Here is a 19,149-nt window from a genome sequence, read left to right on the forward strand (position 1 = left end):
GGTCCGAGGGGCAGAAGAGGCCAGCATCTCAATCCCAGGATCAACATGTAATTCAGAGGGACAGATGGGGGGGGGGGGGGGGAGAGAGAAAGAAAACACGTTGTTAGGTATGCCCTAAAAATGACAAGTATTAAATCTGTGTGGTAGGCTCGCAGAGACGAGAGTCTTTACATCAGGCATGACGCACAATGGCATGTTAATATGGTAAAAAATATATCATGACCTGCTCTGGCTGGATGCTTGATTGGGTGATGGGAGCACACTCCTCAGCAATGATGAGATGCAGATGGGACCCTTAGGCCTGGCCAAGACAATTCAGTTACATTTCACCGGGTCTGGGGCATGCGACAGAATGTCTGACGGCCGATTCCCTGCAGGCTACGATAGCCAGTCGAGGTCCCCACCGTCTCCACCAAAAGATTTCCTGTTGACTCCATGTAACTCAGAGGGACAGATTTGGGGGGGGAGAGAAAGAAAACACAGGTGGTTAGGTATGCCCAATGTCACCTGAATAAGTAGGAACAGTATACATATTGCACCGAGTACAAGCAGGGACTCCGGCAACTAACTATGACAGCATAACTAAAAGGAGAGAGCCAGAAGGTAACACAGGCATGAGGGAGCCCCGGGACATAAAGCAGCCAGCCACTGCACCGTCAACAAACTCGAGTGAGCAAGCGAGTGGGGACTGACAGCATCCATACATCCCAGTTTACCAAAACACTATGTCTGAGGACCCTCCAGATCTACTCCTTTACCTCATAAACACCATTAACAAAAGGCTTGACTAAACAGATATGTTTTCAGCCTAGACTTAAATGCTGAGACTGTGTCTGATTCCCGAACATTACTTGGAAGGCTGTTCCATAACTGTGGGGCTTTGTAAGAAAAGGCTCTGCCCCCTGATGTAGCCTTCACTATACGAGGTACCAGCAGATAGCCTGCACCTTTTGATCTAAGTAGGCGTGGCGGGTCATAGAGGAGCAGAAGTTCACTCAGGTACTGTGGTGCGAGACCATTTAGTGCTTTAAAGGTCAATAGTAGTATTTTATAATCAATACGAAATTTTATTGGGAGCCAATGCAGTGTGGATAAGACAGGCGTGATGTGGTCATATTTTCTAGTTCTAGTAAGAACTCTTGCTGCAGCATTTTGAACTAACTGGAGCTTGTTTATGCACTTATTGGAACATCCAGACAGTAAGGCATTACAATAATCCAACCTGGAGGTAATGAAAGCATGGACTAGTTTTTCTGCATCATGCAATGACATTAAATTTCTTATCTTTGCAATATTTCTGAGATGAAAGAAAGCTATCCGGGTGATGTTATCAATGTGAGTTTCGAATGAAAGACTGGGGTCAATAATCACTCCGAGGTCTTTTACTGCTGCACGTGAAGAAACAGAAAGGCCATCCAGAGTTACTGTGTAATCAGAAAACTTACTTCTAGCTGTATGTGGTCCTAGCACAAGTACTTCAGTCTTGTCAGAGTTAAGCAGAAGGAAATTTATAAGCATCCAGTGTCTAATGTCCTTAACACATTCCTCAATTTTATTAAGCTGGTGTCTCTCATCAGGTTTTGCAGAGACATACAACTGTGTGTCATCAGCATAACAGTGGAAACTAATACAATTTTTATGAATAATATCGCCCAGAGGTAACATATATAGAGAAAAAAGCAGTGGACCCAAGACAGAACCTTGTGGAACACCAAACTTTACCTCGGTACGTCTAGAAATATCACCATTTATATCAACATACTGATAACGACCAGTTAGATAAGACCTGATCCAGGAGAGGGCCATTCCCTTAACTCCCACAACATTTTCTAGTCTATCCAGAAGAATGGAATGATCAATGGTATCAAATGCTGCACTAAGGTCAAGCAACACAAGTAGCGAGACAAAGCCCTGATCAGACGCCAACAGTAGGTCGTTTACTACTTTAACCAGTGCTGTCTCTGTGCTATGATGAGGTCTAAATCCTGACTGATACATTTCATGGATGTTATTCCTATGTAAATATGAGCATAACTGCTGTGCCACAGCTTTTTCAAGGATCTTGGAGATAAAGGGGAGGTTTGATATTGGCCGATAATTGGACAGCTGACAGGGATCAAGGTCAGGTTTTTTAATCAGGGGTTTGATAACTGCTAGTTTAAAGGATTTGGGTACATAGCCAATCATTAAGTCGTTCAAATTCTGTAAAGCTGCTTTGCGACAATGTTTATTGTTAAAAGCGCTGTACAAATAAATAAAACTTAAAAACTTAAAACTTACAGGTCTGTGAGAGCCAGAAATCTTGCTTAGTTTTTTTTTTTCTTTTTTATCAGACATCTAATTTTTGGGTTTGTTTACCTGACATGTTTCGACGTACAACTTCCGTCTTCCTCAGAGTGTCACCGGATGTTAATTGGTGACGCATCTTTTATCAGCTGCTGTTTCTGAAGGCGTGGCCTTCCTGTCTGGTTTGACAGGTCGGTCACGCCTTCTACTGTCTGTTTGTCCCCTGCAAGATGGCACTCCAGGTGTGGGAGAGCATGTATGCTCCCTCATCCCGGTTGATGGTCCTCGGGCTTCGCTTACGGATCTCCATGGCCTCCCTGATCCAGCGCTGATGTTTGTTATCTTCTGTGCGGATGACTCTGGCATTTCCCCAGTCCATAATGTGATTTTCCCTTTTACAGTGATCTGTTATAGCTGACTTATAATTTTCCTGTTGTGCCTTTTCTTTTATTGTTCGGGTTTGTCTTGTAGCTGTCTCCTTTTCGCACTCTTTCTTATGTTCATGTTTTCTTGTGCTGAAACTCCTTCCTGTCTCCCCAATATAAGTTTTATTGCATAATTTACATGGAATCTCATATATGGTGTTGCATCTGTTGTCCGGATGTATTCTGTCTTTGGGATGAACCAGGATCTGACGGAGTGTTGTGTGTGGTTTGACAGGTGTGTTAACATTGTGTTTCCTCATTACTCTTTGAATGCGTTCCGTTATTCCTCTGATGTATGGTAATGTAACTACTCCCCTGTGTTCTTGTTTGTTAGTTTGTTTTTGAGGAAGACGGAAGTTGTACGTCGAAACATGTCAGGTAAACAAACCCAAAAATTAGATGTCTGATAAAAAAGAAAAAAAAAAAAACTAACCATATTTAATATAAGACATAATGAACGTAATCGAAAGAGAAATCTTGCTTGTTTGTAGGTGACCAAATACTTATTTTACCAAGGAATTTCCCAATTAATTCATTAAAAATCCTACAATGTGATTTCCTGGATTCTTTCCCCCCATTCTGTGTCTCATATTTGAAGTGTACCTATGATGAAAATTACAGGCCTCTCTCATCTTTTTAAGTGGGAGAACTTGCGCAATTGGTGGCTGACTAAATACTTTTTTGCCCCACTGTATTGATTTTGTGTAAAAAAAAAAAAAATAAATAAATGTGGTATTTTTCTACAGGTATACAGGAGCATGCAGTGTGAAGAATACATCGATGCCAAAAGAGAGACGCATGTGAATTGGATGAGGTGAGCAGTACACTAGCTGTTGGGTCGTTTTAGTGATTTGATTTTACAGCTCCTCATTTGTTGGAAGAACTTTATCTTCATGTCATTGATGTCTCCACCATGCTTTCTCCAAGTCTGTAACTCTGATCTGATTTTTTACCTTTTTCTGAAACGTTGCCTCACTCTTTTAGGTATGTGAATTGTGCTCGTAATGAAGAAGAACAGAATCTTGTGGCATTTGAGTATCAAGGGGGAATTCTGTATCGTTGCTGTCGATCCATTAACCCAGGACAGGAGCTCTTGGTGTGGTATGAAGAGGAGTACACCAAAGAACTCCGTCCTGCACCTACAGGAACAACTAGACAGCAAGGTGTTACTTTTGTCTAAGAGGTTATAGAGGTTATTTTCTGCATCATTTCATGACGTTTCAGAGCCTACCAGTGTTTCTGGGATGAAAGCTGTTGTACAATGCAGTCTGCAATAACGAGAGCATTCCCCAGAGAACTCATTTTGGCCTGTTCCAACAACCAGGTAGGTGGTCTTGATCATATGAGCGTGACCAACCAGAGAGGGTGAAGTCTATCAGCTTCCTTTGAGATGCATGAAGTCTGCCCACTGCATATCTTGCTATTGCAAAACTGACTACAGTGGTGCTTGAAAGTTTGTGAACCCTTTAGAATTTTCTATATTTCTGCATAAATATGACCTAAAACATCAGATTTTCACCCAAGTCCTAAAAGTAGATAAAGAGAACCCAGTTAAACAAATGAGACAAAAATATTATACTTGGTCATTTATTTATTGAGGAAAATGATCCAATATTACATATCTGTAAGTGGCAAAAATATGTGAACCTTTGCTTTTAGTATCTGGTGTGACCCCCTTGTGCAACTAAACATTTCCGGTAACTGTTGATTAGTCCTTCACACCGGCTTGGAGGAATTTTAGCCCATTCCTCCATTCAGAACAGCTTCAACTCTGGGATGTTGGTGGGTTTCCTCACATGAACTGCTCGCTTCAGGTCCTTCCACAACATTGATTGGATTAAGGTCAGGACTTTGACTTGGCCATTCCAAAACATTAACTTTATTCTTCTTTAACCATTCTTTGGTAGAACAACTTGTGTGCTTAGGGTCGTTGTCTTGCTGCATGACCCACCTTCTCTTGAGATTCAGTTCATGGACAGATGTCCTGACATTTTCCTTTAGAATTCACTGGTATAATTCAGAATTCATTGTTCCATCAATGATGGCAAGCTGTCCTGGCCCAGATGCATCAAAACAGGCCCAAACCATGATAGTACCACCACCATGTTTCACAGGTGGGATAAGGTTCTTATGCTGGAATGCAGTGTTTTCCTTTCTCTAAACATAACGCTTCTCATTTAAACCAAAAAGTTCTATTTTGGTCTCATCCATCCACAAAACATTTTTCCAATAGCTTTCTGGCTTGTCCACATGATCTTTAGCAAACTGCAGACAAGCAGCAATGTTCTTTTTGGAGAGCAGTGGCTTTCTCCTTGCAGCCCTACCATGCACACCATTGTTGTTCAGTGTTCTCCTGATGGTGGACTCATGAACAGTAACATTAGCCGATGTGAGAGAGGCCGTCAGTTGCTTAGAAGTTACTCTGGGGTCCTTTGTGACTTTGCCGACTATTACACGCCTTGCTCTTGGAGTGATCTCTGTTGGTTGACCACTCCTGAGGAGGGTAACAATGGTCTTGAATTTCCTCTACTTGTACACAGTCTGTCTGACTGTGGATTGGTAGAGTCCAAACTCTTTAGAGACGGTTTTGTAACCTTTTCCAGCCTGATGAGCATCAACAACGCTTTTTCTGAGGTCCTCAGAAATCTCCTTTGTTCGTGCCATGATACACTTCCACAAACGTGTTGTGAAGATCAGACTTTGATAGATCCCTGTTCTTTAAATAAAACAGGGTGCCCACTCACACCTGATTGTCATCCCATTGATTGAAAACACCCGACTCTAATTTCACCTTCAAATTAACTGCTAATCCTAGAGGTTCACATACTTTTGCCACTCAGATATGTAATATTGGATCACTTTCCTCAATAAATAAATAACCAAGTATAATAGTTGTCTCATTTGTTTATCTGGGTTCTCTTTACCTACTTTTAGGACTTGTGTGAAAATCTGATCATGTTTTAGGTCATATTTATGCAGAAATATAGAAAATTCTAAAAGGTTCACAAACTTTCAAGCACCACTGTATATAGTAAACCACAAGATATTGTCTCGTCTCGTCTTCTTCCGCTTTATCTGGGACCGGGTCGCGGAGGCAGCAGTCTAAGCATGGAAGCCCAAACTTCCCTTTCCCCAGACACCTCGGCCAGCTCCTCGGGAAGAACACCGAGGCGTTCCCAGGCCAGCCGAGAGACATAGTCCCTCCAGCGTGTCCTGGGTCTTCCCCGGGGCCTCCTCCCGGGGGGACATGCCTGGAACACCTCCCCAGGGAGGCGTCCAGGAGGCATCCGAAAAAGATGCCCGAGCCACCTCAGCTGATTCCTCTCGATGTGGAGCAGCAGCGGCTCTACTCCGAGCTCCTCCCAAGTGACTGTGCTTCTCACCCTATCTCTAAGGGAGCGCCCAGCCATCCTGCGAAGGAAACTCATTTCGGCCGCTTGTATCCACGATCTTGTCCTTTCGGTCATTACCCAAAGCTCATGACCATAGGTGAGAGTTGGAACGTAGATCGACCGGTAAATTGAGAGCTTCGCCTTTTGGCTCAGCTCCTTCTTCACCACGACGGACCGGTAAAGCGACCGCATCACTGCGGAGGCTGCACCGATCCGCCTGTCGATCTCACGCTCCATCCTTCCCTCACTCGTGAACAAGATCCTGAGATACTTAAACTCCTCCACTTGAGGCAGAACTTCTCCACCAACCTGGAGAGGGCAAGCCACCCTTTTCCGGTCGAGAACCATGGCCTCGGACTTGGAGGTGCTGATTCTCATCCCAGCCGCTTCACACTCGTCTGCAAACCGCCCCAGTGCATGCTGAAGGTCCTGGTTTGAAGAAGCCAACAGGACATCATCTGCAAAAAGCAGAGATGAAATCCTGTGGTTCCCAAACAGGATTCCTTCTGGCCCCTGGCTGCACCTAGAAATTCTGTCCATAAAAATTATGAACAGAACCGGTGACAAAGGGCAGCCCTGCCGGAGTCCAACATGCACTGGGAACAGGTCTGACTTACTGCCGGCAATGCGAACCAGACTCCTGCTCCGTTCGTACAGGGACCGGACAGCCCTTAGCAAAGAGCCCCGAACCCCATACTCCCGAAGCACCCCCCACAGAATACTATGGGGGACACGGTCGAATGCCTTCTCCAGATCCACAAAGCACATGTGGACTGGTTGGGCAAACTCCCATGAACCCTCGAGCACCCTATGAAGGGTATAGAGCTGGTCCAGTGTTCCGCGACCAGGACGAAAACCGCATTGTTCCTCCTGGATCCGAGGTTCGACTATTGGTCGAATTCTCCTCTCCAGTACCCTGGAGTAAACCTTCCCTGGGAGGCTGAGAAGTGTGATTCCCCTATAATTGGAGCACACTCTCCGGTTCCCTTTCTTAAAAAGAGGGACCACCACCCCAGTCTGCCACTCCAGAGGCACTGTCCCTGACCGCCACGCGATGTTGCAGAGGCGTGTCAACCAAGACAGCCCCACAACATCCAGAGACTTGAGATACTCAGGGTGGATCTCATCCACCCCCGGTGCCTTGCCACCGAGGAGCTTGCAAACCACCTCAGTGACTTCGGCTTGGGTAATGGATGAGTCCACCTCTGAGTCATCAGCCTCAGTCTCCTCAGTGGAAGACATGATGGTGGGATTGAGGAGATCCTCAAAGTATTCCTTCCACCACCCGACAATGTCCCCAGTCGAGGTCAACAGCTCCCCACCCGCACTGTAAACAGTGTTGGCAGAGTACTGCTTCCCCCTCCTGAGGTGCCGGACAGTTTGCAAGAATTTCTTCAAGGCCGACCGATAGTCCTTCTCCATGGCCTCCCCGAACTCCTCCCAGTTCCGAGTTTTTGCCTCCGCAACTGCCCGAGCTGCAGCACGCCTGGCCTGCCGATACCCGTCAGCTGCCTCGGGAGTCCTGGAGGTTAACATGGCCCGATAGGACTCCTTCTTCAGCTTGACGGCATCCCTTACTTCTGGTGTCCACCACCGGGTTCGGGGATTGCCGCCACGACAGGCACCGGAGACCTTGCGGCCACAGCTCCGAACAGCCGCGTCCACAATGGAGGTAGAGAACATGGTCCACTCAGACTCCATGTCCCCCACCTCCCTCGGAAGCTGGGAAAAGCTCTCACGGAGGTGGGAGTTAAAGACCTCCCCAACAGAGTGCTCGGCCAGACGTTCCCAGCAGACCCTCACCATACGTTTGGGCCTGCCAGTTCTGTCCAGCTTCCTCCTCCGCCAGCGGATCCAACTCACCACCAGGTGGTGATCAGTTGACAGCTCAGCCCCTCTCTTCACCCGAGTGTCCAAGACATAGGGCCGGAGATCAGATGAAACGACTTCAAAGTCTATCATTGACCTCCGACCTAAGGTGTCCTGGTGCCACGTGCACTTATGGACACCCCTATGCTCGAACATGGTGTTCGTTATGGACAAACCGTGACTAGCACAGAAGTCCAATAACAAAGATATTGTTGTAGTTTTATTCATCATGCCCAGTTTAACCAGAAGTAGCGTAAAATGCATGCCCTGTGGATCCCGAGTGGCACAGCAGAAAAGTGTTGTCCCTGTCATCCTCCCCATCATCCAGATATTGCCACTTTCAAATCCTGATGACGCCACAATCATCTGTGGTTGGGAGCTCAAGAGAGCAAAATTGTCTGGGCTCTCTGGGAGGGAGAGATGGCATGCTCTCTCTTCTCTGCCCTGTTAGTTACACTGGCCAGTCATGGGTGCGAGAGAGCACATTTAATAGGAAGTAAGTGGATTGGGCTTTCGTCCGAGTGTGCTTTGCAGCCCCCTGACATTGTATGAGTAAAACGTGATCAACTGGTGTTTCTTGTCTTGGAGGAAGCACATGATAGCCCTCCCTGGTTGGTAGCTGTTATGTGATACTGGAGAGGAGTCTGATGGGTAGGAATTGGCCATGGCTAAATTAGGGAGAAAATTGGGGAGAAATCGGGGGGGGATGCCCTGTCACAGCAAACACATAATATAGGATAATGTCAGACCTCCCCATATTACAGAAACACTGGGGGGGTGTCATTATAATACCTTCAGTGCAATATAACCAGCTGGCTGGAAAGAAGTTAGTTGAACACACACATGCAGTGTGTCTGAACCAAGCGAAGTTGTTAATTGGATAATGCAGATGTCAGTCAAACCCATCAACCATTATAAAAATCAATTGCAACACATTTGCTTTATTTCAGGAGCATGTGTAATGGTTATATTATCAAGCAATTTAACAAGCAATAACAATTTTAGTATTTTTATGGAATTCAATAATTCCACAAGAGTCATACCATGGAGAACTTATCTTTTTATTTATGTTAAATTTTAGCTCCTTAAAGTGCATATCACGGGTAAATTCAGGAGCAAGATCAATGTAATTCTCCTATTTTATATTAAACTTTGGTCTGTAACATTCTGCCTTCTCTGAATTTTTTTTTTACCTTGCGCAATACCAGAAAAATTCAGTTGAAATCAAGCCATTTGAGGCGAATTGGTCCGCCTCTGGAAAAACTTGGCATTTGAATTTCCCGGCAAACACTGATTTCCGTGACGTCGCGTGCGGGATGCCTCCCTCTGAATCCTACGTCAGCGCTGGTTTGTTTATGAGAAAACGACCTGGTGGTTTTCTGCAAATTTCTTCAACGTTATCACGTAATTATTAAAATGGTTAACAGATGTATCATAGGAGGGTGTAGCAACACCAATCATGATGGGATTAGTACTCATCGTTTCCCAAAAGACCGGACAATGAGAGAGAAATGGGAGCGCTTGGTCTACACAGGCTGTGCACTGAAACCGTGCAAGCTCTCGCAGCCTGCTGACGCTTCCGCAGGTGACGTCACGAATCTGGTTCCAGACTCCCTTGGGATTTTTCCAGAAGCATTTTATTTTATTTTTTTCTGCTGTCGACAGATTGCCTTGGGCAAAATTACCCTTCTGGATGAGTGTGTAAAGGGGCATACTTTTCATATATAAAAAAATAAATAAATTGGTCGAGGATATGCACTTTAAACTCTTGCAGCTGAAGAACTTCAACATGTTAAGGAACAAATAGCGTCTGATGAATTAACGAACAATTAAACACATGGAGGTTTGGTTGTTTTATTACTACAAATCACACTGTGGCGTTCTTCAAATACTGCAGTAAGGAAATTCCTATTGCTGCAGATCTACTTGAATGCCATCTGAACCGATGCAGTGTGTCCCTTTTTTTTATTTTATTTTTTTTATACGCCAACATTTAAATTAAATGACTGTTATGTGTCTTAATTTATGGATGTTGGCTTGCTTTCATCAATTACATTAATATGAATCATGGGGCTTCACAAAATCCCACAAAACTTAATTTCATGAAATTAGTGTTGTAGGTACACAGTCCGTCTAAGAACTACAACAGCCCGTCTCTTTAAGAAACTACATTTCCCATCAGCCCACTTCCGCGTTGACCTGCGTCACGCCGGGGCGGGATCACCGTAACGTCCTCCATGAATGCATAAGTAACGGAACAACGCTTCCGTCTTCCTCTTTTGGCGTTGTGATCTCAACACGGACACAGGGAGAATTGCTCGCTCAACTGGGCAAACCAGATAAGACGTCTTTTTCTTTCTTTCTTGCAAGATCCACGAGTTAGTGTGATTTCTTTGTTTACCACTGGCCACGGTAGACTCTAAGATCGCACAATTTTAAACTCGGTGAGTTACAACTGGTTTCATTCATTAAGTACGTACGACTGCAGCTCAAAGCAGTTAATTTATAATTAGGAGTGACCAGAATTCCTCCTGATTGAAGCGCTGTGCACATTGTTTAATCAGAGACTTTCTTTTCATCACGAGCGACCACGAGCCGGACCAGGAAGTTCTCTGCGCTTTCCACAGAAGCAACTCGCGTGCTTCACAATGGCGAAACTCCAAAAGTCTCAGAACATCTCTTCATAATCTCGCGTAGAAGCGAGATACTAAGTAAGACTTGGCATTTGGGCAAAACCTAGTCTTAGGAATTAGCTTTTATTGAAATAGTGTGAATTTGAACTCAGGAATGTTTTATTTGTCACACTGTAGACATGTAGTGTGTTGAATTTTGTTTAATCTCTCAATTGTTTAATAGATCGTCTGTGCATGCTCCTCTCTATCCCTGACTAACACTTGAATTTCCTTATCACACATTTTGACCTTATCAAGGTTTCAGTGGATTCAGTACTGTTATAAGCTAGTGAAATTAGCCTATGGTTAATTTCTTTTGGCTCATTAGCATCCAAAGCTAATCCTTTTGTTTCATTAGCCTCCAGGGGTAATTGTATTGTCTCAAGGGAACACTAGGCCTTAACACGTGGTGGTACTCCCCCACACTCTCCAACACACCTTAGCTAGCCACACGGCTAATTCTGTTGTCTACTTAGCAACACAAAGCTAATCTAGGCCTCACCACATGGTCAACCACACCTCAGTTTGCATCCTACGCTAGCTTCTTTCTTTTGCTAGGCTATAGGCCTAACCACATGGTCAACTCCTCCCCCACAAACACACGTGGAGTTAGCTACCAGAGCTAATCCTTTTTTTTTGTAGGCCACACACATGGGGCCTTTCACACACACAAGCACACATTAGTGACACGTGGTCAACTCCCCCACGTGGCCACCACTCTCAAACACACCTTGGCTAGCTTTCCTTTGTCTTAGCTTAGCTACACAAGGCCTCACACCTTAGTTAGCAACAGAGCTAATCCTTTGTTCTACTTAGATAACATCCCTTTGTCTTAGCTAGCAACCAAGCTAGGCCTACACACACACACCATATCATATTTGTATATAATGATTCCATCTCCTATTATCCATTTTAATCTTTGTTATAATAAATTCCATTATTATTGAAACTGTGTATTTATTTGTGTTCCAATATTTCCGAAGTTGCCCAATCTCCCAAATAATTAAAAAAGGTACATACAAGTTATGTAATATAGTAAGTGATCATAATTTGGAATATACCATAATTTAGCTGTTTGGTAATTTATTATTAAGCACCAAAATTAATGGTATTAATTAATGAGACTGATTCCATGAGTGATTTAATGACAATATGAGACTGATTCAATTTAAACGATTCAAATGAGACTGATTCAATTTAATTATTAACCTTCAAATTTAATGAGACTGATTTAATGAGATTGATCACTTAATAATTACCAAATGTACCTACAGTGTGTAATTGAAATTAATAAGTGTTTTAAACTTGACAACCTAATCCATATATAAAATCCAGATAGAAACTACAGATTTGCTTGTGTAAATGCTACTAGAAACTATTTGCAAATAAATCTATCCATATCCAGTTTGATAAATAAGGCCCATTTTTGGATCTTTTAGAACCTTGAATGTGAGGGCTGAGTTTCCATCTCAATCCTGGATGAGATGTAAATAAGGCTAGGCTTGCCATTACCTCGACTTGACATGATGTCCAACAGGAACCAACAACTCCCCTTTGGTCGCTCAGACCCACGGGGCTATGGCCAATGCTGTGCATAGCTGCTGTTCCAGGACCTTATTGAATCTCCCAGTATTCCAAGCTAGAGGCTGCTATGTCTTAGTCTGCAACCTTTTGTTTTTGTCTCAGTCTTAATTCATGTAGAATCTTGATTAAGTTTCAGTAAAAGCACTCCTTACATTGGGTTAGTGTTATATTTTATAATCTTGTTGCATTTCATGTTCAATTTGTTATTTTTGTCCTTTCATTTCTCCAGAAGTAAAGAACGCTCTGCTGCAAGTCTTTTCCTGCTCCACATGCCCTCGTTCCAATGCATCTCCAATTTACCTCGACAAACACATCCAGAGATGCCACTATGAAGAGTACGTGAGACTGCAAGAATCAGGAGAGATTAAATGTAAGCTTCAGATCCCCTCCAAATGCTCCAGTCGTCAACCAACATCAACTAATATTATCCATTCTGGTACTTCCCATAATGATATACAGAAGGAAATTCACCACTGCTCAGATTGTGGAAAGAGTTTTAGTTATCAGAATGCACTCAAAACACACCAGCGCATTCACACAGGGGAAAAGCCGTATCACTGCTCACAGTGTGGGAAGAGTTTTACTCGTCAGAGTCATCTCCAACAACACCAGCGCATTCACACAGGAGAGAAGCCGTTTCACTGCTCACAGTGTGGGAAGAGTTTTACTCAGCGGCGTGATCTCCAAACACACCAGCGCATTCACACAGGAGAGAAGCCGTTTCACTGCTCACAGTGTGGGAAGAGTTTTATTCGTCAGTATGATCTCCAACGACACCAGCGCATTCACACAGGAGAGAAGCCGTATCACTGCTCACAGTGTGGGAAGAGTTTTACTCGTCAGAGTTATCTCCAAAGACACCAGCGCATTCACACAGGAGAGAAGCCGTATCACTGCTCACAGTGTGGGAAGAGTTTTACTAGTCAGAGTGCTCTCCAAAAACACCAGCGCATTCACACAGGAGAGAAGCCGTATCGCTGCTCACAGTGTGGGAAGAGTTTTACTAGTCAGAGTGCTCTCCAAACACACCAGCGCATTCACACAGGAGAGAAGCCGTTTCACTGCTCACAGTGTGGGAAGAGTTTTACTCAGCAGAGTACTCTCCAAAAACACCAGCGCATTCACACAGGAGAGAAGCCATTTCACTGCTCACAGTGTGGGAAGAGTTTTACTCAGCAGAGTGCTCTCCAAACACACCAGCGCATTCACACAGGAGAGAAGCCGTTTCACTGCTCACAGTGTGGGAAGAGTTTTATTAGTCAGTATGATCTCCAACGACACCAGCGCATTCACACAGGAGAGAAGCCATTTCACTGCTCACAGTGTGGAAAGAGTTTTACTAGTCAGAGTGCTCTCCAAACACACCAGCGCATTCACACAGGAGAGAAGCTGTATCACTGCTCACAGTGTGGGAAGAGTTTTACTAGTCAGAGTGCTCTCCAAACACACCAGCGCATTCACACAGGAGAGAAGCTGTATCACTGCTCACAGTGTGGGAAGAGTTTTACTGAACGGAGTGCTCTCCGACGACACCAGCGCATTCACTCAGGAGAGAAGCCGTATCACTGCTCACAGTGTGGGAAGAGTTTTACTCGTCAGAGTGCTCTCCAAATACACCAGCGCATTCACACAGGAGAGAAGCCGTTTCACTGCTCACAGTGTGGGAAGAGTTTTACTCGTCAGAGTGCTCTCCAAAAACACCAGCGCATTCACACAGGAGAGAAGCCGTTTCACTGCTCACAGTGTGGGAAGAGTTTTATTAGTCAGTATGATCTCCAACGACACCAGCGCATTCACACAGGAGAGAAGCCGTTTCATTGCTCACAGTGTGGGAAGAGTTTTACTCGTCAGAGTTATCTCCAACAACACCAGCACATTCACACAGGAGAGAAGCCGTATCACTGCTCACAGTGTGGGAAGAGTTTTACTCGTCAGAGTGCTCTCCAAACACACCAGCGCATTCACACAGGAGAGAAGCCATTTCACTGCTCACAGTGTGGGAAGAGTTTTACTCGTCAGAGTGCTCTCCAAACACACAAGCGCATTCACACAGGAGAGAAGCCGTATCACTGCTCACAGTGTGGGAAGAGTTTTATTAGTCAGTATGATCTCCAACGACACCAGCGCATTCACACAGGAGAGAAGCTGTTTCACTGCTCACAATGTGGGAAGAGTTTTACTCAGCAGAGTGCTCTCCAAAGACACCAGCGCATTCACACAGGAGAGAAGCCGTATCACCGCTCACAGTGTGGGAAGAGTTTTACTCAGCAGAGTGATCTCCAACTACACCAGCGCATTCACACAGGATAGAAGCCGTATCACTGCTCACAGTGTGGGAAGATGTTTGCTTGTTTAGTTACATTTAAGACCTTCAAGTGCACTAACTCTGAGACATTGCATGATTTAAAGTTGTCAAATTAAATATGGTTGTTACAGTTTTGGCTGAAAATGACCTGTACTTTGAACTTTATTGTTCATGTTACACTGGTCAACAATTTTTCAGAAGTTGTCTGCTTCAGAGATGAAATTGGCTATTATGAAATTTGGTGTGTTGAATTAGAAGGGACAGTTAATCAGCTGTTTGGCTATGGCTTCCACGATATTTAAGATTTTAAATTTTATGCTTGTGTACATTGTGTCGATTGTAAGGTTTTAAATATAAATTGTAAAACTAGGTCTCCATGTCTTTATGGTCTGTTTACATGATATTTCACCTGTTCTCTTTATGTAACACTAGAAAATCAGCAAAAAGTTTATATAAATAAAATGTATTATGAACCAAATTGCAAAAACCAATCATGTATAAGTACTGAGTAAGAAAACATTGAATAAATAGGTGATTCAGAAGCATTTGGGCAAGGTTTTCCCCCTTTGGCTGCCCGCTTCGTGACTTAACTAATTTCACTTATTCAATCAAAATCTTCAACTTGTGTACTTGTGGGGATTTTTTTCACCCCTTACCTATGTGATTCTTTAAACAAATAACACCAGAAGCAAACAAACCTCTTTGAAAAACAATCAGTTATTCTTTTAGCAATGGCTATGTACCTAAATCCTTTTACCTAGCAGTTGTCAGACTCTTGATTAAAGAACCTACCTCAACCCTTGTCAGCTGTCCCATTATAGGCCAATATCAAACCTCCCTTTTATCTCCAAAATCCTAGAAAAAACTGTGGCATAACAGTTATGCTTATATCTACATGGGAATAACATCCATAAAAGGTATCAATCAGGATTTAGATCTCATTATAGCAGAGCCACAGCACTGGTTAAAGTAGTAAATGACCAACTAATGTCTCCTGATCATGGGTGTGTCTCCTTGCTTGTGCTGCTTAACCTTAGTGCAGCTTTTGACACCACTGATCATTCCATTCTGCTGGATAGACAAGAAAATGTCATTGGAGGTAAAGGAATGGTCCTCTGCTGGCTCAGGTCTTATTTAACTGATCATTGTCAGTTTGTATACGTGAATGGTGACTTTCGTATGCATGCTAAAGTAAAGTTTGGTGTTCCAGAAGGTGCTATCTTCGGCCCACTCCCCAAAATAGGCTACCTCTGGTTAGGATTAGGGTAGGGTGAGGGAGAAAGTTTTCCATTGCCCCAGCAAAAGCTGGGGCCTGCGTTCTGCACAGGCCTGTCCAAAGTCCATCTACTCTCTCACCTCCCACAGCCCAGACACCACACTCCTGAGCAAACAATCTTTCTGTACCTTAATCTGGATGTTGGTCCTCAACCAGGGTTCGGGAACGGGATGAGGGGAAGGTCTAGATCCAAGATTTGATTTTAGTGGTTGAGATTAGGTTTAAGGGTTGAGAGGGTTAGGGTTTGGTACTGGGATCACGGTTAAGTTTAGGTGTAGAGGTTGTGGGGAATAGCCCTTAAAACAAGTCTGATTGACTGACTGGATACCCCCACTAGGCTTAATTGTCTGCTTACACCTAGAGCCTTCCAATTCTTCATACGATATACTTGGCTTAATTGGCTGCTTACACTCTGAGCCTTCTAATTCTGGATACAATACCTTGACCCCTTTACTAGCAATGATTGCTGTTTTAACCTCAAAACCTTCTAATTCTTGACCCATGACCTTAACCACTTAACTAGCCATGATTGCATTCTTAAACTCTAAATATTCTGCTTCTTAACCCAAAACCTTCACCACTGATCAGCAATGATTGCGATTTTTGACCTCAAAATTCTCTGTTTCCCAAGCCAACCCCTTGACCAATGATGGATACAATTTAGATAGATGGATGCCTGCCTGCCCGCCCGGCCGCCCCTCTCTCTCTCTCCCTCTCTCCCTTTCTCTGGTGGGTCCAGAGTTGGAATTTGTACTCAAAAGAATAATCCCTGAATCGGGAAAATTCAGTATTAAAAAATTATGCTCTATAGCAATTTAGTTTCTTGTGACGTTCTTGGGGATTCATACGCCATCCCCTATGTCGTGCATTGACCATTTCTAAGACGAACCAAGGCTTCTGTTGCAACATAGGCTCCAGCTTGCCTGTGACCCTGTAGAACAGGATAAAGCGGCTAGAGATGATATGAGATGTTGGCCTTAAGTGGAGCCCAGTACATGAAAGGGTTAATTGGTTCACCTGCGCTAATTAGCGGAGCGCGTGTGAGTGCTCAAGGGTGTATGGAAAGTTTAGAAGCTTGGAGACGCCAGCAGGCACACGGTTTTGGAAGATTGGAAGCTGCGTTGTCGCAAGCTTGTGGATTACTTGTCGGGAGTTTGTGGATGTGGATTTACGTGCTTGTAGGATTGACTGACTTTTCTGGTTGGTGAGAATAAGACTGAACTGCTGAACAGGCCGCCGCGTGCACTTTACAAACTGAACCGGCCTGTGCGCGCGCTGCCTTTCGCCTTTCCTACTGCACTGTGTTCAACCTTTTTAAGTTAGTAATGAACTTTTGTGTTTAAAGCTTTTGAGTTAAGTTTCAATATAACTGAGGAAGAGACTGAAGACCAGGATTTCTCAAATGAACGAGAACTGTTTAAGTTAATTGCAACATGCAGAGGGAAGCTTGGTGTTCTAACACAAACGTAACGAAATCAACAGCCTTATTGAATCTGGCCAAGATAAAGAAACTGTTGAGAGACAAATTAAGTTATTTGAGGGATTTTTCATTGAGTTTAATAACTTGCAAACATCAGTACAGAGATTGATAAAAGAGGACTATGAAAGAGAGGCCAATCATACAGACTGGCACGAACCAAAATTTCAGTTTTACAAAGACTTCTTGGATGGCATTATAAAATGGGTTCAGTGCGAACAAAGTGATGAAAAGGAGGAAGCGGGTGACAAGGAAGAAGAGGGACAGCGTGAACGTGCCTTCAATATTGAACCCCAGGATAGCGCATCTCAAACAGCTCCCAGTGTTCCGCAGAGCTATAAAGCGATGTGCGTTCTCATGGTGCATTTACACGTAGCCGGATATCTATGACGATGCATGTTTATTTATGCAGTTGCACCTCTCATTTACACGTAAACGGAGGTTTCAGTCACTGAAAACGGATATATTTGAAAACTCCGGGCAAAGTGGAGATTTCTGAAAACTCCGTTTTCATGCCTGCGTGTAAATAGTGGAAAACGGAGTTTTAGGTTTTCCCGACGTCACGATATGCGTCACAGAACAATATTTGCGTCAGGCGCTCAATATTTTGGTTTGATGGTCTCATGGATGCAACACAGGTGGTCGTCCTTTTTACATATTTGCAAACACTTTTGGTTTGTTTGCATTTGCAAATAGGACTACAACTGCTTTATGAGGAGCGGAGGAGAAGAACTGTGAGGAGGGTCGCAGTTTTTCAGGCACTTTTCCTCCCACCAAGACAAAGGCTTGCTGCTTACCAATGTCACCGCCGCTTTTGGATCCGGCCCGGGCGAACTGCTGCCTGGTAGCTAAACCTCACAAATGAAGTTGTTCTCCTGGAGGAATGGCACGAGAACTTCCGAATGTCGCAGTCATCGCTGCTCTCGCTTGCGGAGTTACTGCATCTCTACATTGAAGGCCAGACGACTGTCATGCGGAGCCCAGTCAGTGTATTGACAAAAGTAGCCTTCACCCTATATTATTTAGCTGATGAGGGTAGAATACGGAAAATGGCAAATACATTCGGGCTCTCTAGGTCGATGGTTTCCATAATAATCAGACAAGTGTCTAAAGCGATTACTGTGCATCTTGGTCATAAGTACATACGACTGCCGACAACAGAAACTGCTGTCCAACAGCTTGTGCACGGATTTCAGCAAGCGCACGGCCTCCCCCAGTGTCTAGGTGCTGTAGATGGTACACACACACACACACACACACACACACACAGATAAAACAACCTTCAGCCAATTCTACAGATTACATTAACAGGAAAGGCAGGTATACTTTAAATATTCAAGCTATCTGTGACTACAAATATCCATTCATGGACGTGGTGGTGAAAGGTTCAAGGTATTTTTAATGTCCCCTGAGGGCAATTAACTTTGCAGCCAGCAGAAAAAATGCACCAACAATAAATACAGTCACAATTGAGACATAAACCAACCATAAATAATTAGAGCAATAAAAACATTCATCAAGAAGTGTTTTAAAAGGACGTTTACAGCAGGTAAAAATGAGTTTTTGAATCTGTTGGTTCTACAACCTTTTAAAACAAATCTGCGTCTGGATGGTAAAAGGGAGAACTCTGAGAACGGGGTGACTGGGGTCAGCTAAAATTGCCTGTACTTTTTTGAGTGATCTGATTTATGGAGAGTGGAGATATTGTTCAGGGGAGTATTGGCAATTTTGCTACAGAGACTGATAATGTTAAAAATACGGTTCTTGTTTTTCTGTGTCAGCAACCCAAACCAGCAGATAAAAAGTAAGAACAGATTCAATAAAACAACTGTAAAACATTCTCATAAAACTGTTGTCCATGTT

The 19,149-nt window shown here is 43.8% G+C and overlaps 1 protein-coding gene across 1 annotated transcript in view; it reads left to right on the forward strand.

Annotated features, from left to right (window-relative positions):
- The window catches only part of LOC132883701 (zinc finger protein 271-like), a 103,593-nt gene extending 88,273 nt beyond the window's left edge, over positions 1 to 15,320 (forward strand). Inside the window, exons 5-7 of the mRNA XM_060917638.1 lie at positions 3,458 to 3,525; positions 3,696 to 3,874; positions 12,458 to 15,320. Of these exons, the coding sequence (XP_060773621.1) occupies positions 3,458 to 3,525; positions 3,696 to 3,874; positions 12,458 to 14,538 (2,328 nt within the window). The 3' untranslated portion in view covers positions 14,539 to 15,320. The remainder of the gene's footprint in view (positions 1 to 3,457; positions 3,526 to 3,695; positions 3,875 to 12,457) is intronic.
- The last annotated feature ends 3,829 nt before the right edge of the window (positions 15,321 to 19,149 follow it).

This window comes from Neoarius graeffei, chromosome 1 (genome assembly GCF_027579695.1).
Source record: "Neoarius graeffei isolate fNeoGra1 chromosome 1, fNeoGra1.pri, whole genome shotgun sequence".
Lineage (NCBI taxonomy): Eukaryota > Metazoa > Chordata > Actinopteri > Siluriformes > Ariidae > Neoarius > Neoarius graeffei.